Genomic DNA, 27,878 nt, shown 5'->3' with positions numbered 1-27,878 from the left:
GAATTTGTTTAGCTCTGTTTTTTGTTGTAACTTGGTTAAGAGGAGTCTATAAATGGTAGGACACTTGTCAGTTCATTCGTTGTCAGTACTGTGTATCTTTTCTTGTGTGTTTGTATTGTGCTCTTGTATTTTGTGAGTAAATATTAATAAAAAAAGACACCTTTTTTTTTATAAAACTGTATTTTTTAGGAGATTAGAAGGACAAACAGCATAAGTTAGACTGTACATAGAAAGCTTGTATATCTGAATGTAACAAAACTGGGAAGAGAAATGTTTCATGTTCATTGTTTATATGAGGACATCAAACTGTGTAGATGGCATCATTTCCAAAAACCTACAACACAGTAAAAAAACCTTAACATGACTGGAAAGTAGAGGCAGAGCGTGGAGAAGGAGGCACTAAATATCAGTACATTTGGCAGATCATTTGCTGTTTTTCTTCCTGATTTGATTAAAGACAAATTTCTATAAGACACTGGCATTAAGAGAATCATCAGTCAGTCCAATCAGGATGATATTTAACACATTAGAGCAAGTTATGGCTGTGGAACAAAGCTGTTGCATAGTTTAGACTACATAAGGTTACACTTGTTTCCTATCGCAGGTAGATGCATCATTTTACAGTCACAACAGTAATGTCAGATTCACAGAACAGACACAAGATGCAGTGTACAAAACCTGTATGACAGACAAGTTAGAAGGCAAATTCAAAGGCAGAGATTGAGATAAGTGAGAATCTGGTTCATCATGGGTAAAATACTGCTCGACATGGAGCTTTGGGGGTAGAAATCAAACAAGGCTTCTTACTTAGGAACACTTCTTCCTTATTCCCAGATCAGAGAAACTGATGACCATCACATGGGACCTGTCACTAGCACTCTTTTCCGCATGTCCCCTTGGGATCTGGTGACAAATCTGGTGTGGGTGCTGGAAGGCAGATGGTGACAATGTGACTACACCGACTCATAAACAAAACCGTGACTATCAACTATCACAAAAGCTGGACTACATACAAAAACAGCACACCAAGGTGACAACTGAGAGAAACTCTTCTGGAATGTCAAGTTCAAAACTTTGTCCGTCAGATTCAGATATCCGACGCACAAAATAATAGTCGACTTTTCGGGGGCAGCCCTAGTTATTTGTCATGTACACAACTAAGTGCAACTCCATGAATGCTTTCAAGGTTTAACAGTCATTTGCACAATGTATTGTGTTGAGTGATGGACAGGGAAATGTGATGCAGTCTGGTGAAGCCTTCAGATACCGGTTTTACCCTGCCTTCCAGTGTGAAATTTCCCTTGTCTAACACATGGTGCTAGCTTGTTTGTTGAAGGCATATTTCAGGCTAAGAGACAGCAGAGTACAGTCTTTTACAGTAGAGTCACCACTGGTCTATTTTTGTCTACGAGAATTAGGGTAAAAGGAAAATAAAGTAAGAGTTATGTGATTTCTCTGAGAGGTCCAAGACTGTGACTTTTTGTTTCTTTCAGACATATCAGTGATTGGAGCAGATTCAGAGGCCACTTTGATCCCTTGGCAGCAGGTGGTCTTTTTCAAAGGAAAGTCTATGGCATCGGACCTGAATGGCATCTTGAGCGAGTTCTATTCAATGAGTAAGACATGTAGTTGAAAAAAGCCCAAATGCTGGTATGCATCACTGAGGTTAGATGATTTAAAATGATGTGGTTAACATGTCTCAATTTGAAAATAGAAATGGACTTCTTCAGATTTCTGAAATATCTCAAAACGGATGTCTTCTTCCGATTTCACATAACCCCTGACAAACTCATCAGATCAGGGAAGACAGTTAAAAGCAGGGGCTTCGGAAGGATGTTGGCCTGTCACTTAGGAGCTCCGGGGCCTCATTACAGGAAGTTCCTAGTCTGAAATCTTGTCTTATCTTTCATAACTGCATTTAAGAAAAATCATCTTATTTTAGGATAGGAATTTGGTTTTAGCCCAAAGTTCTTATTTGAAGAGGAAACATGAATCCTGATACATGCCTTAATGAAGCTCAAGGTAAGTTTCACCAGGACTATTTTTATGCCTCATCATTCATTCATATCACTCTCTTTCTCTGTTTCTCTGCTCAGCTGGTCATGGGTGTCCTTATTAACTAACCAGATATCACATCACGCCTTGATAGGGTCTAATCGCCAAAGACTTGCACATCATGCACTTGTTAAATAAATAATTGTTCACTTCTAATGAAGTCTCATGATGAAAATGGCATTGGCTGGGGGTAAGTTGACCTTAATAGTGTAAGCAATTGTAATCCCTGTCATGGTGTAGCCCCATTCTTGTGGGTGAGGATGAGAAAGGGAGAGGTTTGAAGTAGGAGAGGCAATGGTTGGAGTACAGTGCATGAACGCTACTGGTCTGATTCCTGTTGTGTGGCTTGGTTTCAAGACTTTCGTCTATTTCCTATTTACAGAGCCAGAGCTGTGTAGAAACTAGGGCTGGGCTTGACAACTTAAGCACTTGTTTTGGACGTCAGTATTCATTCAGCTTATATAGAGTGATTTAGGTCTCAGGTCTGAGTTTGGACATGACACAGCCATGAGTTAAGAAATTGCTTCTGTATTAGGAAAACAGGATTTTCCTATCTCTGAAACCAATAGGACATGCATATAACATTTTTTTTTCTAGTGAGGTTCCTGATCTTAAAAGATGGTGGAGTGTGACATCACAGAGGTTCCATTAAGAGCAGACACAGTCTAACAGCATGTAGGCCAATAAGAGACAATATACTGCCTGTACTCTGATAAAAACACTAAGTTTGTTCAGTGTGGACAAAGACCATCTCAGGGTAAAGGTTCTGCTATGACCTCATAGTGTGTTCTTGTGTGTCTGTCCAACTACAGGCCAAAGTGATAACATGACACAACTGTCAGAATCCAGACAAAGAGGCCTCAGCCTAGCTTTCGCTTTAGGCTCTCGGAGAAGTCTATACACAGCGTTTTTGTCTCTCTCTCTCTCTCTCTCTCTCGCTCTCTCTCTCTCTCTCTCAAACACACACACACACAGACACACAGGCTGCTTCATCCAGATGCAGACAGAATGGCGGAGGGACAATCATGCTGACTAGCAATGCATAGTAAGAGGAACTCACAGAGCTTTGAGTAGACAGCCCTTTTAGTCAACTTCCTCTTTTAGAGTTGGGAACACACACCAAAATCAGCCATGTGACTTTACTGCTCCATGCTAACATACATTTTGAGAGACAGAGGGCTCTTTGTTGGTCTGGGGGACAAGATTCACAACACTGATACACATAAATACACACAGAGAATCCGTTTTTTCTCTTAAGATGTTCTTTTCATTCATTTAAAACTCAAGTTGAAAGCAGTTAGTCTGGTCTCACATGGATTCATTCTGCATATTAAGGGAGGAAAGAGGAACAAACGTGTGACATATGTGACTAAGAGCAGGCAACTTATCATGTGACACTTATCTAATTGTAGGTGGTAGTTGTAGGTGACAGCCTCATATATTAGCTGTAGAAAAAAAGTGATTTGATTGTTTAAGCCTTTATGTTTTCTTCAAATCCTCTATATTTTAGTACCTTTAACCATTTTGCAAACCATGGTGCTGTTACATTGGCTTCCATTCATTCTTTAAATGATATAAATAATATTAAAAATCATTTTATCGAGTTCTGAATTATAATAATATACGTTTTTTTCTTTTCGTGGATAAATGGATGAAAACCAATAAAACATAAGGAAAAACACACCTAAAACTTTGTAGTGTAATGTGGGGCGCATTAAAAGAAGCTAATGTGACATGTAATGTAGTACGCATTTAAAAAAAAACAAAAAAACAGACATGTCAAGTAGAAATGATTTGTAATTCAGGAGCTGAAACTTTCAACTGCAGTGCTAAGGTTTATTAAAGCACTTAAAGTTTAACACCATTAAATAAGCTTTTCTTGGGTTGGTAAAAGAGCTCAACCAATATATATGGTCAGCTAATATTACTGGCAGATATGGGTCTATAACGGGCATATTGTATAAGCATACATGTTTTCTGGTATGCTTCTCTTAATCAAATTTTGTCAGAGCATATGACGCGGAAAAGAATACTATGGGGAATTTATGAATGATATCATCACAAAGTTTGTCCAGGATGGTGGTTTCCAATAAGTTTCCAATTCTCTCAGCTATGTCTGCATCCCAAATAGCAGAGCAACACAGCTGAGCAGACAGTGGTCTGCACCAGACACAAAATTATGAATTTTAAAAAAGACGCCTTCTGAGTACATTTGCTTAGCTATAAAGATGAAAACATTGGTGCACAACAGAAAGGTCTAATTTCATTACAGCTCAAAAATTCCCTGTAAAGGTAATCTGTAAATTCCCCGTTCTAAAATTGATATCTGTAATGGCATTTAAAATTAAATATGGGTCGAGCGCTAGTGTGAAAATCATATGTAAAGTTATAAAATGGGAGAGTTTCCAGAATTCACAGAACCATTTGTCACTCTTTGATTTGTAATTTAAGAAAGTGATCAAGTTTTTGTGTCACATGATTAAAAGACATTTTTCAAATTTCTGGGGTTCATAGAGGCTCCAAAGGGCACAGTTACACTGAAAATCAACCTGTATTGCCGCTCTACTGACGAAATTGGTCAGAGGACAGAAAGGCCACTAGTGTATACAGGGGTAACATAGGGGGAGACTGGGGCAGCGACCTTTCAGTGATTAGCTGCCATTAGGAAATAAAAGCTACAGCTATTAATCATCAAAGCAAAACACTTACTTCATATAGCTATACTGATGTATGTAGATGTCTGTGTTCCTACATAAACACAAGACTATGTCGTTTAAATGAAAACAACACAACAGTTCAATGAATCTAGTTTAAAGTCAAGTAGGTGTAGCAGCTCAATAAAAGACCAACTGTAATACTTTTTAACTTGCGTTAAACATTCAATTATCACCTTGATCATTATCCGTCTACATATGTGAAATGTTAGCATGGACCAGTGGAGCCAGTTATCTGCTTGGGCACATTGGTGTTCATGGTCTCAACAAATCTGGAGAAAGCTGAGTAATGGGACTGTGTCATTAAACACCTTAAAAGAGGCCACCAGACGGCTGCTTTTGCTTTAAATAAACACCATCCAAGGATTCAAAATGAAGGAAAATAAAATATAACACTTATGGTCATATATACAAATCTGCGTGGGAGGTTATATCAGTGTTAGAAACGAGAGAAAGCTCGGTGTGAGAAATACATACTGATACATTCGACATTACAGAAGGAGTTAAGAGGACACTGTGAACTGTACATAACTTGAACACAACACTAAGGGCAGCCAGCAGAGCAAAAAGGCAGAGATTCAATAGTGACATACTTCATCCCTTTTTTTTTAACTTAGTATGCATGGAAAGGAGCGACTGACAGCATGAATTGGTACCTTTTAGGAAAAAAGCATGATCCAAGATAAATGAAGAAAAACGAAGCCATCACATCGTTCATAGTATTATTTAACACATAACACTGCTTTCTACTCGTGTATTGTAAAGATGAATCCAGGGGTTTGAGTGTGAGATTTCATAGGGCTTCATTTCAATTAGGGCCAGTTTCAACCGTTTTTACCAAGCATTTTTCTACTGCTAATTGGCCATTAGGCAGTTTTTAAGATCTCTTTGAGAAACTGTTAAACTTTTCAATTGAGAAAATATTCACTGTGTTTTATGCACAGGGAAGAGACACATTCACAACAAAAATTGGCAGTAGGAATGCTTTTTGACATGCCAAACAACATTTTTGGTCTGCGGAGGAAACAGCTGGGCTTATGAATATCACGTGTATGCATATGGAATTATCCAGATAACTACCTTGATAAAGATCACATTTTAGTACAAGACGAAAATGGGTCTTTAGCTCTGTTTTTCCAGGCTTGCATACGAAATCAGTTCTTTTTTATTTTTCCAAATTCTGTGTTTCCAGTTTAAACTCTTTTAAATTAGGTGTTTTTTTTATGATAATAACACATTATGTCATCAGAGAGAGTCTAATCATTTGGTGAATGAAGGATCCACAATTCAATAAAAAAATATTCAAAATTGAAGGAATATCAATAAACTCGATTTTACTCAAAGGTGTTCAACAGCTATCAAATTCTGTTTTCCAAATCACTGAAATCAAAGGGCCCTCTGGAAAGTAAAAAACAGTCCTGGTTGAAGTTCGCCCTCCTCTGCTGACCCATGCATAGAAAGACACCATAAAGACTGTCACTTGAATTATGAGGAGGGGCAGAGGCACGTGAGTTCTAGTTGGCAAAGTGGTTCACAATGTGCCCTGAGAACCAGTGTAGTACGACGTGTCACTTCTAACCCTGCACTAGCTAGCATGGTGTTTTAAGTCTTACAAGTGATCTATGTGTTTGTGTCTGTCCCCCTCCCCCACCAATGTAACTGTAACAGAGTCCATCAGCAGTCACAAATCCACAAAGTGTAAACCCCTATAAAATATAAGTTAAAGAAAAATGCATAGGTCGCACAGTATATTCATATATTAGAAAAAAGAACAAAATGATTAGAAAACTAGATTTAAGTGTACTTTGGAACAGGAATTCCAATCCGTGTTTGTGTGTGAGTGTTAGCGCTGTTCTTTCCTGTTCCACTGCCTTCAGAGGAAATCCCCACCCCAGCCCAGTGATGTCATCACCAAGCGTCAGTAGAGGGCAGAAACTAGAGACAAAACAAAAAAAATAAGGATAAAAAAGGCAATACCTGGCAACAGTCGCTGATGTCGCCAGCATCTGCAGGCAGCCTTGAAGGCTAAACAGTAACAACAACAATAAAACAAGCCCCTCCCCTCTCCCTCCCCAGCAACAGTGGTCAGAGCAGCAAAGAAAAAAGGACAGTGTGTGGATTTGATTTTGGGGAACACATAGGGAGGAAATACCATAAAAGATATTGGGGAGGTCCACTGCAGAGTGTGGACAGGGGGAAGAGAGTGGCGGTGAGAAGTCATTTACAGTGGTTTCAAGGGGTGGTTGGGGCTCTGAGCCAAAGGCCGCTGTTATAAGTCACAAGAACAAGCTCAATAAGGCAAAGAGCAAGCATGGGGGGAATGGCCATAGTAGTGGTGGGTTTAATACACAGTCAAAGTTCAAAATTGAGGAGCGAATCAAAGTCAAGGAAGGAGGATGTATGGTTGGAAGATCACTGCCTGCTCCCCCTGCGGGCTGGGGTGTTTGTGTGTAAAGAAAGGCACCATGAAACCCCCTTTTCCTCCAGCCATCTCCTCCTCCTCCTCTTGGTTAGTCCCCTCACTGCAGCATCAGCTGCTTGAGGTTATCGTGCAGGATGGTGTCCTTGACATCGCGGAACACCAGCCGGATGTTCTCAGTGTTGATGGCTGTGGTGAAGTGGTGGTACAGCGGCTTCTGCTGCTGCTCACGGCGCTTTTTGCGAAAGCAATCCACAAGGAAGCGCTGGACGTCTGCCAGGCTCCTGGGGTCCCCTGAGAATTCTGGGAAGTAGTCTTTGATGGATACCTGCTTCACCTTCTCCTCCAGCAGGTCCGTCTTGTTCAGGAACAGGATGATGGAGACGTTGCCGAACACCCGGTTGTTTACGATGGTCTCAAAGATGTTGAGGGACTCGCTAAGCCGGTTGGTCAGCCGGTCTTCCATCAGCACCTGAAGGTGTCAGAATGCAAATATGTGTGCTTGGGTCAGAGGTGATTGTGACAGTGTTTGTCTGGTATGAGCAGCACATTTATTTAACTGCACAATGACAACTTTGGAAAACTTTTTTCCTTCCTGGAAAAGTCGCTTAAGCAACTTTTCCAGGAACACTTATAAGAACCCAGGAGCTTATTCTGTGCACCACCTTTCAAAGGCTGTGTTTCCCTGTTTGCCTGCAGGAGAGGGATAGTAACAAAAAGAGGAAATTGTTTCTAAGAACACTAACTAGATATCCTCTTGATTGATCTTACTTGCTGAGGCCTCATATTAACATAACTTTAATGCATTTAAAAGTTAACTTATACATATATTTCTGCAGGAGGACTGTGGCTTTTATCCTTTATCACTTACATGCGAAGCTCAGTAGGAGGTGATATTTGAATTGCTTATATAAACAAGTTACGATTACAACCAACACAACCTGTTTCAATGTTATTATAGGCACCTAACTATGGTTTTAAAGTTAACTTGACAAATTGTGAACCTATCTTTAAAGTTCCCTGCTGTCAGAATGGCATCTATTATCTGATTTTGTTAAGGGGGCTACTTTCTACACCATGTTAGCTTGCATGCCACACACTTTTCTTGCAGGACTCATCCGGATGGAGTTGCGACAGAGACAAAAATTTTTACTGGCTGCCAGAGGAAAAATGTTATTTCTCAGAAATAAAGTTAAAATATTTATAAGCCTGGGCCATAATAACAAAGTACTGTAGATACTTAGAAGAAATCTTTCAAATGCAAATATATAGCAGGGAAAACAAGTTGTTGAACTGCAGCAAAACCCACTGTACCATTAATGGTGAATTTCTCTAGACCTATGATATAAATCCTCCGAAAGATTGCTCTATTTATGTGGAATACCGCACTGTTAATTCTGCAACACTGAGGAGGTCAGGAAAGTGTTTTTATGGACTAGTTACTCAGACTAGTTACTTAGCTGACTCACCTGGTCGTATTCAGAGGAGGACACGAGGAAAAGGATGGAAGTGACTGAGTCAAAGCATTCAAACCAGCGTCGCCTCTCTGAGCGCTGACCGCCCACATCCACCATCTTGAAGGGCACGTTTTTGATCTCAAAGTCATATTCGTGAATGCCCTTGGTGGGCTTTCGGGCCAAAAGGATGTCCTGTTGGCTGGGGAGGTACTCCTGCAAGCACATTATCCAGATTGTGATTATTTTACAGGCTTTGGCAGATTGTTGCAAGCTGCCAGTAAACAATCTTCACCCAAAAACACACACACACACACAGGTTAGGAAAGGAAATGCACATTGTTTTATTCCATACATAAAAACAGTGTACACACTTCTCATGCTGCTGCTTTGGGGACATCCCTGCTGAACTTTCTGCATTCCTTAAATACCACAGAGTCTAAACAAAAGTGGGGCTTTAGGAGAGAGTGTGTGTTAGTGTGTTTGTGAGGAAAGCAGGAGTGGTTAGTTCTCTTTAACAGTTATAGAGCTTAACCAATCAAGCCTAAGCAAATAAAACAAGTGCATTTGTAACTGTGATGGACCAAATATAATGCTAAATTGTTCTCATAATTTTTTAGCTCTTGTGCTATTGTGCTCTGGCTACACCAGAACCAAATTCATAACATTCCTGGGGTGACGAGTCATCCCTGACAGACTCTGCTGGTGTGGGCCTGCTCACAGACTGACAAGTATTGATACAATTTCCCAGAGTCCCCCCCTTTTTTTCAAGTGCTCCCAATGCACTTGTGTGTTGATGGGCATACAAGAAAAGAGCACTAGCAACAGAAACCTCATCAAGTAAGAAATGCAGCACTGAGAAAGCAGAAGCTAAGAAAGTGACAAAGGCTGTGTAGTGAAATTCATGCATCTTGAGGACAAACTTTAGCCCCTTTTACAATGCTGGATGAAGTTAGGACTGTCACGGCTCGCCATCTGTGTAAAAGTCACAGAGACGGAATGGTTGGGCGAAGTTGTTCCACCCTTGAGCCGGAAGCGGAGGTAGCGAAGAAGTGTTTCTGCAAATGGTGGAGCTAGCAGGAGGGAACAACACTGCGTGTGAGTATGTGCAGCTGTATGTGCTGTTTGTTTACATGTTGCGCCTCTTTGCTTCCGCAACACCATAACGCTATGTAAAATCCCACACTGGGCCAGCAATATGAAGTAGCTGTTTGGTTCTGTGTAAAAGTATTAAGGCGGCATAACGGAGGAACTTCATTACAGCGATGTTATGGGATTTCTGTGTGGCTTTGGCAAAACAAATCTTAACTTTTTTTTTAATTTTTGCAGATCTGCATCATGATGTACTTATTTCTCCATCCTTTCCATCCATTTACAATTTCAATTACATCACAGCAAAATTGTTTTATATTCAGTTAGCTAAGGAGAAGGGACACTAAGACAGACCCACAGAATTTAGTATGTCAATCTACTATTTCCTCTCTGGTGGACATGCGGTCCTAAAATTATCCTTTACATAGTAATATGTTTCAATAATTAGGCAGTTAGAGGCATTTTCTAAGCATTTCAGCACTTGGCAGCATAATTTGGCACCATTTTTTTCTCTTCTAGTAGGCTAGGTTTAAAGGGAGCATAGTTACACATTGTGCTCTGTCTCCATGCCCCTGACAGGTTAAGGTTTCTCCGATATACAGTAGATAACTTTAAAGAAGTTTTAAGTTTAAAATGTTTTAAACAATTTGCCTTGTTTGTTAGAAAAGGCATGGCTAGCAAAGTAGGAACCTTGACTAGTGGATTATACACAGTGAGCAGGACAGTTTTGCTTAGCTTAGTGCTCCACAAAGAGAGTGCACACAGGAACAAACCAGTGTGGAGACGTGACCAAGGACAGGAATACAACAGTTTCACTTCTCTTTTCAACAAACAAGCTGAAAGCTATCACACCCTCCTGCATCCCGCCTGCTGAGGATCTGTGATTGGTGGAGCCTCTACAGTGTGGGTGGGACTTACCGACAGTCCAAGCTTTTCCAAATTGTCCAGGAAATACTTCACTGACTCCCCCTGAGAAAAAGAAAGGAAGAGAGGGAGAGATAGAGAGAGCGAGAGAGAAAGAAAGAAAGAAAAATAGTCAGCACATATGTAGCATTTTTCTACCTTAACAAAGTGTTCATTCACAAACCCACTCACACACTGAAGGCAACATAGCTAGTGCTGTGTTTGCTTCGCTCTGCAATAACACCACAGGGCCCAGGGCTTCTCTGGAAACTTAATGCTGACTTATATAAAAACCTTTTTAGTCTTTAAACCACTAAGAGCACTTAACACTACATTACATTCAGCCCATTCACACACAAATTCATACACTCTTTGAAAAACTCAGTAATTGATTTACAAAGTCTGAGCCCAGCCCTTCCCTCTGATTTAACCAAATACTAAAGTGTTTTTCATATATTCTTCTTAATGGGAAAGTATCAGTCCTTAATGCAATTCTTCACTATACTGTTGAAATTGTGTGTATCATTGTCATAGTTCAAAGTAGAATTACACAAAGACACTTACAATGCATTGTGTGGTAAAATAAGCATAATCATTTGTGAACTGACACTGAAATCTTCCTCTCTTGCCTTATTTGAGGCAGTAATGTTTTTTTATTTTTATTTTTTTATTTAATGACTGGTAATTAGAACTGCCTGACAGAAGAAGGCAACCTCTAATGGCTCCTTTTTGTGTGGAAAAGGTGTCAAATGATGTGTAAAACGCCCCCTTTTGTGTGAACACACAGAGCTTCGGGATATTATTATCTCACACGGTTTCGTTATATTCTTTTATGCAATGACAATAAAGTGCCTATCCTATCTCTTACTGGGGCTGTAGGTTTTGCTGAAACAACTTCGGCAAAGAAAACCTGGCTGTGTAAAAATTGTCAGTATCAGTAAAAGTATCAGGATGGATCTTTTTTTGATAAATTACATTAATAAAATTTGCAACAAAAGTTTGAGCAGTAATTGTTATCTTATTGACAGATCTCCAAAATTAATCCACTAATGAGCAGGCACTTGGTTGGCAAAGTGTCACGGAAAAATGTCCTTATAACAGACACCTGGAGCAGAGCCAGACTCATTGGTGAACAGTCATCTGAAAGTGGGACAGACAGACAGACAGGCATACACAGAGAGAGCAAAAAGATAACAACAGAAACAAGAGCAATGCTATAATATGTCTATGATATACTGTATATGACTAATATTAATTATTGTAGCAAGGGAGTCAAGCAAGTCCACAGCTTTCAGACACTCTGTTTAGGGAGTGGTTAACAGCTCTCACTTGATGCCTCAGTCCCCTGATTAAGTTGCAAAAAAGTGTTGTGTGTAGAAGAATATACTTTGTGAATAATTGTAGAATTCCCCAAATGTATCCCAACAGGCCCAAGTATGTCAACACATTGTGGAAGAAACCATGAGGCTTTGGGGACATGGATCTTGTTGAAAGCAGTGAGTGAGAGATGCAGGAAGGACTGGAGGCAGAGGAATAGAGAGCAAAAAAAGGCAGCCCCTCATGACCTTGTCTGTATCCGTCTGTGTGCATTCAGCAGCTGCAGCTCTGCTCCATCAACTGTGAGGAGGAGCCTTTTTCTGTTACAGTCAATGCTCCTCTGTATACTCTAAGCTTACTAAACCTACTCACTGGGCATTCAGAGTCACATGCAAAGAATGGATGCAATACCGGAAACACTGAAGTGGGGTTTTTATGGGAAACTTTATCAATGTCAGAGAAATGGCCAGATCAACACGTAACATAGGGCTGGGTGATAAAATTATCTCAAAGGATCATAATAAAATTGATTTTATTTAAATTGATTTCCTACTTTATATGGATAGAACTGACAGCCGATGACAGCGGAGAAAAAATACATCAGCCAGTCAGTCTGCAGTTTTATCTAATATGCAGGACATTAAAACATCAACCTCAACTACTGTCTTACCGTGCAGGTCAAGTCACAATTACTTGTGACATAATCTTGTTGGTTTTGAACAAAATTGATTTTAGCTGAGCTAAGCAAGAAACAGCTGTATTAACTGTTTTTACCAGTTTTATAAACTAAAACACCCTTCAAAATGTGTCAGACAATTCAAAAGCGTATGCTTATAAGCTATATTGTAAAGTTTATTAAAGAACCTTCTGGTTTCTTCAGCCCTATCTCATTGTCAGGGTACTTTTTAATCTGAAAACATAATCAAATTATATATTGTGATAAATATCAATAATGGTCAATAAAAAATCATTACTGTTATCTTACTGTTTTCCATATCGCCCAGCCCTAACACAACACCAAAACAGTATTCTATGTAAAACTTATCCTTCTCTACCAGATGCCACTGACGCACTGGATACATAGACCCACTCGCCTTTTGAACTTGTATATGGCATCAAAGATGGCAGCAGAAATGCAATGAGGACAGTTTTCCAAGCTGCTAGCATGGACGCCGTTTCACACTCTTGACTCACCAACTGGAACTCTCGGCGGCGGTCGTAGGCGTTCTGGATGCCCTCGTCAGCCCACAGGGCTCGAATGGATGGCAGGTAGTGCTGGAAAACTTTTTGCTCCACCATACCGTGACCGTGGGCCATTGCTGACCGAGTGTCAAACGCCATCATGGTGTCCCCGTGCCGCTGGTTGGATGGGTTGCCCCATGGGATGTGTAGCTTCTCTCGAGCATCCACCAACACTCTTATACCTAAAGATGGAGAACACATTTCAGAATGGAAATTTAGTCCAATTTATCATTTTTTTACAGATTAAATTACAGCCAACATTTTCTTGACATACATATCCTTAATATACAGGGTGACTTGTGGCTCTTTTATAAAAAATAACTGCCCATCAAAAATACCATTTAATATTCACTTGGAACTATTCATCCATTATTCAAAGAGCAGCCTGGCACTGAGCCACGGCAGACCCCAAAAAACACCTGCAGCTCTACACACAGCACCCGAAACCCCCAAAGAGCGTCATAGAAGCTTTCCCTCCTTTTTAACATGAAACTGCTTCATTCAGTGTATTTATTGGTTCAAATGACTGGGCCTGTTTGATTTGGCAAATTATGGTAGCCTAATCTGTGCAATTACAAAAAATAATTTGATATCCAAATCACATGCAGATTTTCAATTTGAGGTCAAGCATGTACAGAGACCAAACACCTTACATATTTAAAATAACAAAGGGTAAAGCAGCTTATTACAGGATTGGGCCATAACCCTTTATTTAGGTTTCCCAGTTCACATAATTCAAGAAATTAGCTCATCATATGAACACCTCAGATGTCATGTGATATCTCATGTCAAATGAGAGATTGTAAAATGTTTCACAGAAAGGAAATTAATGACAATAAATACTTGTAAAAATAAAACATCCATATTACTGAGTATTGTGGACATGCATTGTATCTGGTGTTATTAGAGAGACCTAAAAAATAAAGCTAAACATATTTATATATGCGCCTGGGGGCAGTATTAAAGTATCAAAGACAATTATAGTTACAGTCATGATTTAACACTGGGATAGAGTGAAAAGATCCACATCTGCTCAGCATTGAAACTAGGTTTATACATCACAATATTGGTAATAAGTTTTTTTCTTATCACTGTGTTTTTATCATTTACATGATGCCTGTGTATAAAAATATGGGTAGAATACAACAATCAAGAATCAAGTCCTCTCTACAGTTTACAGTAGGATTTATTGCTGGACTGTTGCTGTTGATCCAATTCTAGTTGTTTATTCCTAGGGCTTAGACTCACTGTCTAAATAGTAGCACTGGTTTTATCAACTTTCTTTCCAGCCTTGTCATCAGCCTCCTTATTTTGCTTTCATTTTTTAAACGATTTTGGATTGTTGTGCTGTGTGGTGTCAATAACTGTTCACAGACAGGGTTTGTGGTTAGGGTAACTATTTCTAAAGCTCAGTTTAAAGGCATTGCCATTGTCATTGTTTTCAGATGTATTGGTTTTCAACTGGCTTAGGCTACTACGCAACATTCTGAAAAACAACCCTCAGTTCAGGGTCCCTGAGGTGGTCCCAGGGGCCATGAAATATTTTTACCAATAAATGATATATTTAAACTGTTTCAGTGCTGACAGGATTGCAGAAGGAAGACAGAATACTTGTCTCTCCAAGACAAAGCCGTCCAAATATCAAAATATGAAAATGTTGTATCACATCTGTTGAAGCTGTTGAAATACTGATAAAAACCTACGAAAGTTTGGTTGAGAAAAAAAAGTTTTTGACCCATGCAGACCAAATGGGCAGATATAAGTAGCAAGCTGAGGCATGCAAGGTGTGCATGTGTGGGAGGGCTGACAGCTCAAGGATGAGTGTGTTGAGTCTCTATTGTACGTTTTTGAGCTAACCCATACTTTATACTAATATGGAACAATGTTTATTATTCAAACACACATTAATTAATTTATTTGGAATATTTGAGTCTGGGTAAAAAATTTTGGAGCAAAAAAAGCTATTTAAAGAGGTACAATACAGAGCTGCACTATCAATGTTTGATTTAGCTAGCATCTTTCACAACAGAGATCATTTTGCATTAGGTTTCATTTCAAACCATTCACCAGTTACGTTGCAGGTAAGTAAGATGCACTGTCCTTGGTGCTGAAATATTCAGTATGATAGGAGGGTTTTACTGCATCTTGTACTTGACTGGCTTTCTGTTTAATGGTCAGTAACGACATGACAACAATGTTACAATTTCATTTGGAAGACCCCTGTGTCCAACGCACATCTGAGTGTTAAAACAGCATAAGCAAGGATCTAGACAGGAGGGAACAACTGCCAACAAAAAGCTTCAAGTGTGATCGGACACAGTTGCCGACAGGCAGTGCACAGAGCCAATGCACAGCGTGTATAGAACCAGATTTTTTTATTTTATCATCAACAACATCATCAATATTATCATCAATATCATCGTCATCAACATCATCAAAAGCATCATTATCATTAAATGCGGAGGTGTTCATGGATCATCTGCAGAGGTTTTAATGTGCATGCGGGGGAAACTCGATTTGCAAGTTTCAGAAAATTTTTAAAAACATTTTTAACCAGCTTCCAGTTTGCACACGGCAAACGCACTGCTGGCATTGTTCACCGTGCACCCTTACCGGCTCATGTAGCTAGTCAGTCAAGCTAACGTTAGCTAGCTCTCACTGTTAGTAATGTATGTTTATGAAGCAGCCAGAAATTCAGATAGTGTTCATTGAAGGCAAGTGAAGGCGCACTTCGAATTCTACAATAATCTGGGTAAGAAGGAGCCTGACCTGATGTATTCAATTTGTAAAGTCTGAAAAATGAAAGTCACTTCAAATACCCGGGCTCATATCATATACCACCACCTGGAGTTGGAAGAAGTGGAAGATTGGCAAGTAGCTGACCGACGCAAAATGCATCAGTTTTAAACTCCCAGGCAATTCTGAAAAGGCAAAAAAAAAAAAAAAGCGAGATCTACCGCCTGTTTCATTTCAAAAGACCTGCATCCCAACAGCGTCTACAAGAATGAAGGGTTCACATTTATGATCAAGACAATTGAGTTCAAGTATGTCATACCGTCCCTTCATATCCCCAGTAGTATTCTCCATTGCTGGGGATATAGTGACAGCACAGCAGAGCATGAACTCCAGAGCATGTAGACCAGCCTCTTTTTCAACAAAAGAACCTAGATATTACCACTGATGGACAGTAATCCCTCACACAAAGTCAAAGTAAAAAAAAGAATACGGTCTAAAGCTGCTCTTCTATAAAGTGTCTTGAGTTAACTTTGGTGGATTTGTTTCTATACAAATAAAATTTGATTTGATTTTAAAGTTCTGTTGAGCATTATTGTGTGATTGTTTTAAAAAACATACAAGGAGTTTTACAGTGTTATTTGTGTAAACATATTTTTACAAATGGCAACTTTCTGATAAATAAAGAGGCAGGTGGCCTAAGCCTTCTGATTTTATCTATGACAAAGTATGATATATTTTGTATAACTCGAACTCGCATAGCCCAGGCAATAATCTATATAATAATAATAATAATAATAATAATCTAATAGTCCAGCTATTTACTTTGAGAATAATCTAAGAGAAAAAAGAAAAAAGAGCCTAAGCTTGTGCGTCTCCTATTTTTTCCTTTAGTCCAAAAGTTAGAAAGAAAAGAGACCCTAAAGAATATTGATTTATTTTTGCCATTAATACTATTTTCAATGGAAGAAAACAGCTGAAAAGGATGTATTTTTGAATGCATTCAATGATAGATGATAGGGACAGGTCTATATGCAGTATGGTACTAAAAAAACAGGGGGTTTCACCTTATGACAGCATGCATCTGTTTTTTTCTCCTCTGCTACTACACAAAGTACCACAGTGTGTCCATCATGTCACATCAATAGTGAGTCACAGTAACTAGCATGTCAAAAGTGTGTCACAGAGAAACTCTACTTCCCTTGCATGTTTAACTCCCCCAACCCCTGACTGAACGCTTAAACTGAAATGACACTGCTACCAACAGTTTCCTTTTCAGATTAACCGCTTCAAGCGTCAGTCACTTCCCTCTAACTGACGCTGAAGTAAGTATTTCCAGCCTCAAACGTCATACTTCCCTGTTTGCACACATTGAAAGGGGGTTTACGTGGAACTGCCCCCACAACCCCTGTGACATCATACAAGTAGAAATAGAAGCTCATCTTTCCGGTTAGTCATTAGCCTATTGTTCGCCTCACCCTGTGCAGAGCCAATTGCCTCTCAGCTCAGGCTGAAAAGTGATGGGTCTACACTGATGACACTGCACTGTAGCCTCTATCAAAATGATAAACCTAGTTATAATTTCAAGCCTGACTAATCACACCCAAAGACATATTCACTACTTTTCATAGAAACAAATTAACATTATAGAAAGAGGGGATCAGAGCGATCAGAATTTGGATCAACCTGAGACACAGGCTATTCGTGCAGACTGCAAATAGCCTACAGATGAGATTCTAAGTGCACATTTGAATAGGGAATCTGCTTGGGCTCCAAGGACTGGACCTGAAAAATGAAGAAAGGAAACATGATCCAGAGAGGATGGTTCGAGTGTTTTAGATCAATACATTTCAAGACTTATCAGATGGGATTTATAATGAAATCAAAAATAATTGTCTAACTGCATAAAGTTGTCATAGAGGATTCTGAGCTAAACCTTCAAGCCTACCCTTGTACATCTATTCCTGAAAGTGTCCAAATGGGTCACTTTGATCAGAAAATGTGTTCATTTTGAATTTAGACAGTTTTTATTCATGTGAAATATTGGCGAATATAGATTATTATGTGAATGCTCAGCACTGTTTCATGACAGTCAAACTTGGAAGAGGAGTAATGTCGGTTTAGCCATGAAGCTGAGACTAAATTCAAAATGTGTCTCGACGGATGGAACGATGGAGCAGGTCACCACTGTCAAATTGCTTCCTTCCAAATGTTAACTGACTAAAAACGCCTCATGAATCAGGCTTGCTGGGTGTGACTTTTTTGCTGTGTCATCACCATTCACATATATAACCAATGTGTCCATGATTAGGGGCACAATGAAAAAGAAAACTCGTATAATGGTTTTAATTATACATCAGAATCAGGTTTATTGCCAAGTAGGTTTACACATACAAGGAAGTTGTTTTGGTGGTTTTGGTGCAGAACAATTAACACAGAACTAGAGTAAAAATAAGTAAATCTTAAATAGAATAAGATTAAAAAAAATAGGCAATAAGAATAAAAATATAAAAAGCAATACATATAATACAAAATATGTACAACGGGTGTGATAAAAAAAAAACATAGAACTTTGCCTTCCACTGCATGTAGCATTTACTCTTCCATTAACCTGCTACCTTAACTGTCACAGTGACATCTTCACTACTTGCTTGAAAATTGCTCATGTATCCTATCTTCTACATCCCTGCACGTCTCTATTTTTTCATCAATTAATCAGAGCAGTCAGAATTATCTGAAGTCCCTTTCTAAAAAGCTGCATCTTTTCAATACCAGTATCATCACAACCCACCTCATGTCATAAACACTACAAAAAAATCCATCCATCCTTGTGTGCATTACAAATGTGCTGTTGTATATAAATATGTTTTTTTCATAGCAGCTTAATCTACATTGAACATGTAATGAATGTGACTTGATACACACACACGTGACCAATACTTGATGTGTGTGTATATTTTAACCGGTAACACCTGTGTAAGTCACAGGCAAAATGTGAGCATTCATTTGAGGTTTAAACCTTCTGTTTTCAGGCCCAACACGGCTGAAGTTTTCTCACAAAGATTGTGTAATATTGGTAAGTGAACATCTAAGAACTACAGTAGGCTTTAAGATAAAGTTACTTTGAATAAGCAACTGATTGTTGTCACCGGCAACAGCTAGCTGGTACTGGCAAAAGAAACGCTGACATGGTAAAGAAGATCTCAAAGTGGTAGCCCTATGGGATACAATGTAGCCTACATACATTGAAATATTAGAGTAAATTTCCCCTTTGGAGGATCAATAAAGCTTATCTTATCATAACATGTTAACATGTAATTGATTAAGAATTGTTTTTCTACTTGCAAGGTTGTATTTTACTTGTCCTTAACACCTAGGACACACTTCCTACCTCAACCTGTGGGTGACAGCTAACACCCTCAACTGCTACGGCTCACATGCCTGTATGCCTGTCCACAAAGGAAAGTGTTTCAGTTGCTGCGCTATTTTAGGTTTGCCTTTGAGAATGGCTAGTCATTAATCAAATGTTCCAATTCTTTTCTTTATTATTTAATTTCTATTTAGTTTAGACACATCCGAAAAAGATACAAGAAGTGTATATATATTTGTATATATATTATGGCATATTCTTTAGATAAACATGATAAACCCTTATGTCAAAGTGACTCAACATGATAACTTTCACTGCCTAACACGAAGCATGTGGCAAAAAAAATAGGCTGGACACATTCTCTAGATCAGGGATGTCAAACTCATATTAGGTAATGGGCCGAATTTGTTCAGATGAGACCTCAAAGGGGCCAGACTATTTTTTGCCAACATCATGATGTCTTAACACATAGACATATCAGCTGCTACAGTTTTATTATTTGAAATCATTCAATAACAGCCAACAGATACTTGTACCAATCAGTGAGTACTTCATGTTGTTGCATATTGCACATATTAACAGAGATTAATTTAAAATTTTAATGTCTTTGTTATTCACTAACGATACATTTGAAAGAATGTAGGTTAATAATATTAGTACATAATAATACTGTACAACAGTACTGTAGAAGGGAAGTGTAACAATAAGTGGCATAGTAAACTTTTTCCTATTTACACAACTCTAAAAAACAATACATTTAGTGTTTAAATCTCATTGTGATTCATTAATTATTCATTTTAAATATTGCTGGTTAAGGCTATAAAACAGCCACCCATTGTCCAGAAAGTCCGGCCTGATATCGGGGTTAAACCAGCTGTGGAATCCAGTGTGTAGTGACGAGAAAGAGGAAGAGAGTGGGAGGGATTTTTGCAATCAGGTTTGTGGCTGGCAGTATATGTGAAACTGATAAAGGAAAAGGAACACTCACATTTGCACTTGCTGGTCGGCACGTGACACTTTTTGACTTTTACCAGCCTGTCAACATCAGGAACTAGTTTCTGGGCAGTGCGATTTTCATTATGTCCCCCAGAAGTCTGTGCATCAGCTGACTGTGCAGTTTGAACTTCATCCCTCACGTTAATACCTGCTCACATAAATATGTTGTCCCACACATACAGACTATCTTTGATGCAAATGCTGTCTTTGATAAAGTAATGTGAAATGATCAGATGTAGATTCATACTTTGACGGTGCACTACACTGCAGTTTGATCAGCTCCATTAGCAGTTCCTCTATAACGTGCGTAATCCCTCTCCAGCTGAGTGAAGACAGTAAATCGTCTTTTAAACTCGCCTATAAGCCCCAACAGTATGTTCTTGTATGCGTCCATACTTTCGTAATCCACAGGTAGAGATTTTAGACAGGGAAAGTCCACTAGGTTGGGCTGGGACAGCTGTGTCTGCCACAGAGTCAATTTCATTTGGAAAGCACAGAAGCTGCCGTAGTACTCTGTGACGAGTTTGTTGCGACCCTGCATGTTTACATTTATAACATTCAAATGTTCTGTAATGTCCACTGAAAAAGAAACCTGAAACCTGTAACCCTGCTCAACCAGTGGACCTCAGTGTGAGGGCAGCCCGTAGGTAATATCGTTATCAGATAGAAGAGCATCAAATGGGCGGTCTCTAAATATATATCTATAAAAATCTCATATAAATAGGCCTATATATATATATTTTTTTTTTTTTTTTCTCGCGGGCCTGATGAGACCTCTTGGCGGGCCGTATCTTTGACACCCTGCTCTAGATGATCAGTCTCTACAGCCGCGCGTGATGGATCTGTAATATGTTAACATGGATCATGACAAGAAAAGTAGATTTACAAACCAGGTCTTTAGTAATAAAGCCCTGGGACCTGTCAGTAATCAACTTCCATCAACAAGTTCCTCTCAGACAAACCTACAGGGGATTAATGATGACAACCCATGGGCTACCCAGGGCCATGTTAATGCAAGCTGATAATTTACTAAAACACTTGCTAGCAATGGTCAGGTACTCATGGTGAAACTGATCAGTTGACCGGTGATCTATACGGATCAGCAACCATGGTTCAAAGCGCATTTGATCCATGGACCGATGCAAAGTTTAGCTTCATGGTGTAAAATAGAGATTTACTGACACCAAATCGACATGCAGAGTTTCATTAAAATGAGACGACACAAAGTGATGTATTTCACTCTGATGTATGATGATTAAAGGTGTGGACTTGATGGAGCGTGATGCGGACGTTGACATCAATGTATCGATGCAGTGACAGAACGTACAGTTTGGGAAAAAAGGAAAAAAACGTCAGCTAAGCAGCTGCTGCACTCTACACTAGCTTTACCACGGTGCTTCACGAAGTGTGAGAGCAGCGAGGGGACGTTCTTCAAGGTGTGCATCAGCGCCACAGAGATCCGCTCTGGAACTGTAAAAAACTTTGTATATTACCGGCTGCTGTACTCTAAATTGTTTTCAAAAGCTCTTATAAAAAGGGAGTTCAACTCTGCTTGACTTAATAATTGAAAAGTAGCAACATAAAGTATAAAAAAAAGATTATGCACGCGGATGCAACGTTAATCGTTGTTTAGTCGTGACTTAAAGGCGTGATACAATCCAATCCGTAGGTACTAATGTGTAGCAGCAACTGTCTATAGCAAAGGTATCAATGTTTATAATGAGTAAGGGGGTGAGTGAGTGAGAAAGAGAGAGCAGAAATGGAGGGAGACAGTGTTAAACCTCCTCCTGTGATCAGTTTAACTGTTTCTGAAGCAGATAAAATAAACAAAAATATAGGTCAAAGACTGTTAGAATGGCAATATTGACATTTTAAATAGACCAAGAGCGAACCAATGTGTCTATACACCACAGGACAACAAGCGGGTAGATTGCAACTGTCTGTGTGTTTGTGTGTGTGTGTGTGTGTGTGTGTGTGTGGAGGAGGGGGGCATTAACAACATTAAGTAGGCTAATGAAAAAAAAAATTAATGTGGTGTACTTACGGAACTACCATTGTCACAGATAACAGGGATGCATGAGAAAAACTGACAAAAACAAATAGAAAGGTCAAAGCTGTCATGTCATTTAATGTATGTTGAATGATTGCCACCATCTACTAATGCAGGAGAATGAGTATAATGCAAGGAAAGGTCTCAACTTAAAGCTGCGTTGAGCGGCTTCTAAATTTTGTGAAAATTATTTTTTATTCAGTTGTAAACCACAAAGAAAAAATGGCACCAAAACATCCTCTGCAACTTTTTCCACAGATTTGATGTTTTGTACATGGCTTCCGTTTATCAGTCTAAGATAGTAAATGGAATTCATCAAAACACGAACTGGTTGTGTGCGTTTGGCTTCAGTTCTTAATGCTACTCTAAATACAACCTACCTACCTACCTACTAAATTCTAAGCATCACCTTACACCACACTGGATGTTTGGCTCTGTTGAGAAAGTAGCTCTAACATCTGATCATGTGCTCAGTTATAGTTGATTTATGTACCAGCTGTTAAATAACCTTAAAATAAGTCTAAATGTAATTGTGATGACCCACAGTTTTACTGTCTAGGGAACACATCATGTTAAAAGAATATTTCACCAGTAGCCATATGTTGCATGGATGGATCCTCTTTTATTCAGTTTCAGTGAATAAAGGCTAAACTAAGAAACTCTTCTCAGACAGAGAATAAGAATTTTCTCAAAATGTTAAACTATTAAATTTATAGAGTAGCATTTATTTACATTTTAATTGTTGTTTTTCGATTCTGAAATATGCTACTGATTTAGATCCTGAAAGATCTAAAATATATCTACTCCACCGAGCTCAGTTCCAAGGCTTAAAGGGATATCTTAAGTTATATTTTTAAGACTGTGCTATATTTTAGAATAATACAAAAACATTATAATAAATCCATTAAATATATAATTCCCACGCGCACTAATGCAGCAAGACGCTTGTTAACGATAATGCTAAGGGTAATGCTAAACAGTAATGATATTAATCGTGTCTCAACAAGCAGCAAGGAGAACTTTGTGTTAAGTAATTGTCACAATATCATTGTCCCTACCAGGGGTGTGAATCTTTCAATATCTCACAATTCGATTCGAATTTGATTCTTAAGGTCACAATTCAATCCAAAATCGATTCTCGATTCACAATCATTGCCCCATTTGTTACAAAGGGGTGCTTATTTCAGGATTTACTCCAGTCTGCTGCGTGCTAAGAAAACTGCAGTGGCAAATTATTATGACATTAAAGCACAGTAAAATGTGCTCAAGATTATGCATCTTTTATATAAGAAATAAGAAATACTTTAACTTAAATAAACTTAACTTGCCATTTAAAATAGCTTTACACAAATAACACTGTTAAACTACATTATTGCGTGATTGTTGTTTTTCACAACAATCACGCAATAATGCTTGACAGCTCTTTGAGACATCGATTTTCAGCTTATGTGTGGGCAACTGCAGATTCACGTTCACAGCTGTGTGGCTTTCGTACATCACTCGCGCTTGTATACGAGACTCGAGCTTCCAGGAATCCTTGATGTAGTGAGCGGTGAATGTCACAAATGACTAGGTGGCTCGAGAGCTCCTACCCTGCTTTTGTCCTCTGTATTCAGGAGGCGAGCAGTGAAAGTGGGCGTGTACTCACGCGTTTATTTCATGTACAAGCAAAACTGCAAACTAACTTGCTGTTGCTTCTTTTTCTACAGTTTGATAGGCCTAGGTTAGGTCTATCCATATTAGGTGAAAATTTCCAAAGATGATCATTTTTATCGATGAAAATATCATTGCAATGCCCTAGTGAAGATCGTCTTATGGCCCAAGTGTGCGTAAAACAGAAGTATGCTATATTCACTCACTGTAGCAAACACCATTCACAACCCTTTTCTTTATCAAAGCTTTGAAACTTTTCGATACAATCAAGCATAAGATTAACAGAGGTTGTTCGGTTTTAGAAACCTGGAATGAAAAAAGTATGAAAATATTGATAATTTTGATAAAGTATATGAAATAAAAGACTCACTTCCCACAACATAAACTGTCACATGCACAAAGGCACCTTCCTTAAAGGTGAAGGCTCACTCTGTAACACTTTGCGACTCACCAAACAATGAAGACTTGTTAACTGTTCTAACTGACTAAACGTTGGTCGACTATTTGAGGGACACCCCACTGAAAATGAATCACCAGCACTGTCACATGATTCCAATCAACTGCCAGTCGGCCACACCACTATTATATCATCCTTGTCAGCCCACTAATGTGTCAGTATCCTCCTTGGCAACATGTGTCATCAGGTCCTACAGAACAGTCTATGGAAACAAGGCACTTTTTCTGTATTTTCATAAATCTTTTGGCTATAAGTATTAAACCGAGCAAGCCTTGTTTGAGTAAGCTAACTGTAAATTAGATCCTCAGCATTGTAGGCTGTATTCATACAGAGACTTTTTGTAAAGTTAAAGACCCAGCTCTTTCATAAACACCTACGCACTCAAAGATATTGGAGCTATTGATGATGTTGATGAGGCTGATATTGAGGATGCTGTTGATGTTGTGGTTGATGATGATGAAGATGATGATGATGATAAAATTAAAGAAAAAAAATCTGTTTCTATACACCCTGTGCTCTGTCTATTTGGGATCGCACTTGAAGCCGTTGGTTGGCAGTTACTGACGTTCTTTCCTCCTGTCTATATCATTGCTTGGGCTGCATTAACTCTCAGCTGTGCGTCAATTTGGACAAAAGAATCTGCTAAATGAAATTGTAACATTGCAGCAGCTCAGGTTTGACTTGTTTTTACACCAATGCTGCATATACAATAAATCCCAGTAAAATGTCAGGAAGGTATGAAAACAAGATACTGCCCATGCCAAGAACAGTCATTCTGTGATACAGATCAATAGTGGGATAAACAAACAATTCTGAAGAGGCTGCACAATCAGATACAACATCACTACATTTCCCCAGCAGAGCAAATTCATAAACAAAAAGCACACACAATCTGAGATAAAACTACTCAAAAAGATGGGTTTACTTAAATATTCTTGGGTAAATCTGATGCACTGTATTGCAACAGTGTCTGTATGTGGTTGCCCTCCACAGGGATTTGAGTAAATACCGAAAGACAAGTGTTCCATATACAACGTGTGTTGTTGTGGGTACATCCCAAAGCAATGCACACCTTCATTAGCAACTTAACGTTTCTAAGCAGATAACCCAGCGAACTGTAGTATGAATTTGTGTGTAAACTTGAAAGTTACAGCACGGCTAAGTGAAGTAATGCTGTCAATTTTAGACGACAGCTAAAAACTACTTAGATCACAAATTTTCCCACTTTTCATAAACACATCACAGAAAGGTGGACTGAAACGGAGAAACCAGAATTCATTCATTACGAAATAACATTTTACATTTTCAAACACATACGTTGAAAGATATGTACATGAACTTAAACAGACGATAATTGCTTTTCAGTAAATTTCGTACCAGACTGACAGAGGTGTTTTCAATTGCTAATGTGTCATTTCTTTAGGAAAGGTTAAGTCATGTTGTAGTTTGGTTAGAGAGGACTGCCCATGTTGTTTTTTGATGATGGAAAGTTTACAGTAAACAGGCACATTTTTCAAAGGATTTTGGTGTCATGTTCTCTCCATACGAGCCAGGGTGGCATGTTTACGTATGAAGTGCAGCCACGAGGAAAGCGGGACAATGTCAAAACCATTGTTCAACTTACGTTTTGTGTGACTTAGCGTAACGAAAGATGAAAATTAACATCTGAGAGTCCCTCAATAAAGACAAAAAAGACCCCCACTGCACGCGCCACCGCCCCCTTCAGCCCCACCATGTAGACAAACACAAACAACACGGGCGTTTCTTGGTCGCTTAACCAGCTTACCACACTAGCATTGTCGAACACAGAAAAGTGCCCCTGCAATCGGTTCAGCTGCAGCTAGCATGGCTAACAACTTCCCACTCAATACTCTTTCAAACCTAAAGTAACTGAGCAATACATAAGCCAGCGTCAACATGTGGGATACAATGGGTGCTCAATGTTGTCTTACCTTTTATAACATTACTAAAAATCGTGGCTTTGAATTCTTCTTTAGCCCTCTGGTCGAAGTCCTGTCCATGGATAATGCGCATCTGCTTGAGGAAAGTGGACTTTCCGCTCTCGCCTGCTCCAAGCAATAAGATCTTAACTAGCCTTTTTACATAAGTCTTGTCTTTATTAATACACTTATCTATCTCTTTAGATTTCCGCAACTGTTCTACCTCGCCGCTTGTGAGGAGACAGTTAGGGAAAAATACAGATAAGAAGGAGCGGGACGGCAGGAAATCCGCCATCTTTGAAACAACTTCATCGATACAGACAGCGAGGAGGTCTGAGCTCACTCCAGTCCGCTGTTGCATTCAAGTGACGTAGGAATTATCTTATATGTAACTTTAACTTTAAATTTCAGTTGTGGTCTGTCACCGGCCTTTTATTGGCTACACTTGTACATTCAGTTTCTATATTATTTAGCCTACAATTAATTAGTTTTTGTTAACACTGTCAGAAAAGCAATCATTCCACTTCATGTTTATTATTGAGCTGATAGTGGGTGGTGGTGGTGTGCATTCTATTGCAAGGTGTTTCTTAAATGCCTGTATGTAAATGGAAAAGAAAAACTTTTAGGACCACTGCAAACTACCGGTTTATAATGTCGTTGAATAAATACCTCTCTGACAGCGAGCCCTATAATTTATTTCTTTGTTTATTTTATATCTTGTAACTGTAAATAATTTTGAATGCATTTTGAATGTTTTACTCTTGTATTATGCTTATGGTATTTCTGTTCTGCCATTTTAAGTATAGGACTTCATAATTTGTGTTTACAGATATTATAATATCCAGTTTTAAATGATAATGTATGTAAAATGTAAAACTGTATTCATGTCAAAACTCTTGTACTGCATTACATTAGATTGCATGTACCGAATGCTGGTTGGTGTAGTTTAACCATTGAAATCCTGTCTAAAATGCTGAACAAAAACTAAACTTTTAATGTGAAATGTTTATCATGTGCAACTGATGTGAGGCAATGTACTTTAAGAAAAAAGACAATGATTTCTCCAGTAACTCAAATTCTGGCTAGACTCACATACACAACATGTAAAATAGCACAGTGTCATCACTTAATCAAGCAAACGAATGATATTCAGGTCTATCCCTTGCTGGAATATTGCAGAAAACTTAGCTGAATACGGTGCCCTTTTCGTCAGTGACATGAATGGTTAGAACGCCTCGTGTATTTGCTTTAAAATGAAATCGCAGTTTTTCCAATCTTCGTGAACGCAGCACAAGTGAGAGATACATTGGAGGGCGAGGCACGCTCATGGTAAAGTACAGGAGCGCGCCCACGCTTCAATGTTTGGGCGGGTCGCATGATTCCTGTAGCAACATCTCTCAGTATATTTGGGTCAGTTGGACAGAAAACAAAACCAATCTCTGTGTGGGTAAGAAACTAAAAGTAAGGATTAATACCGAAAAAA

General features: G+C 38.9%; 1 protein-coding gene across 1 annotated transcript; it reads right to left on the bottom strand.

Moving 5' to 3' along the window:
- Positions 1 to 184: 184 nt before the first annotated feature.
- On the bottom strand, positions 185 to 26,690 carry gna13b (guanine nucleotide binding protein (G protein), alpha 13b). Its single transcript, XM_069674062.1, has 5 exons — positions 26,408 to 26,690; positions 13,149 to 13,378; positions 10,653 to 10,703; positions 8,658 to 8,858; positions 185 to 7,660 (listed from the first exon to the last, which is right to left on the bottom strand). The coding sequence occupies exons 1-5, from the start codon at positions 26,688 to 26,690 to the stop codon at positions 7,289 to 7,291; spliced, it is 1,137 nt and encodes a 378-aa protein (XP_069530163.1). The 3' UTR covers positions 185 to 7,288.
- Positions 26,691 to 27,878: the final 1,188 nt, after the last annotated feature.

The sequence above is a fragment of the Semicossyphus pulcher genome, unplaced genomic scaffold, assembly GCF_022749685.1.
Source record: "Semicossyphus pulcher isolate SPU_LCO1_2020_fin unplaced genomic scaffold, fSemPul1.0.p SCAF_23, whole genome shotgun sequence".
NCBI lineage: Eukaryota > Metazoa > Chordata > Actinopteri > Labriformes > Labridae > Semicossyphus > Semicossyphus pulcher.
This window is presented reverse-complemented; position numbering and strand designations above follow the sequence as displayed.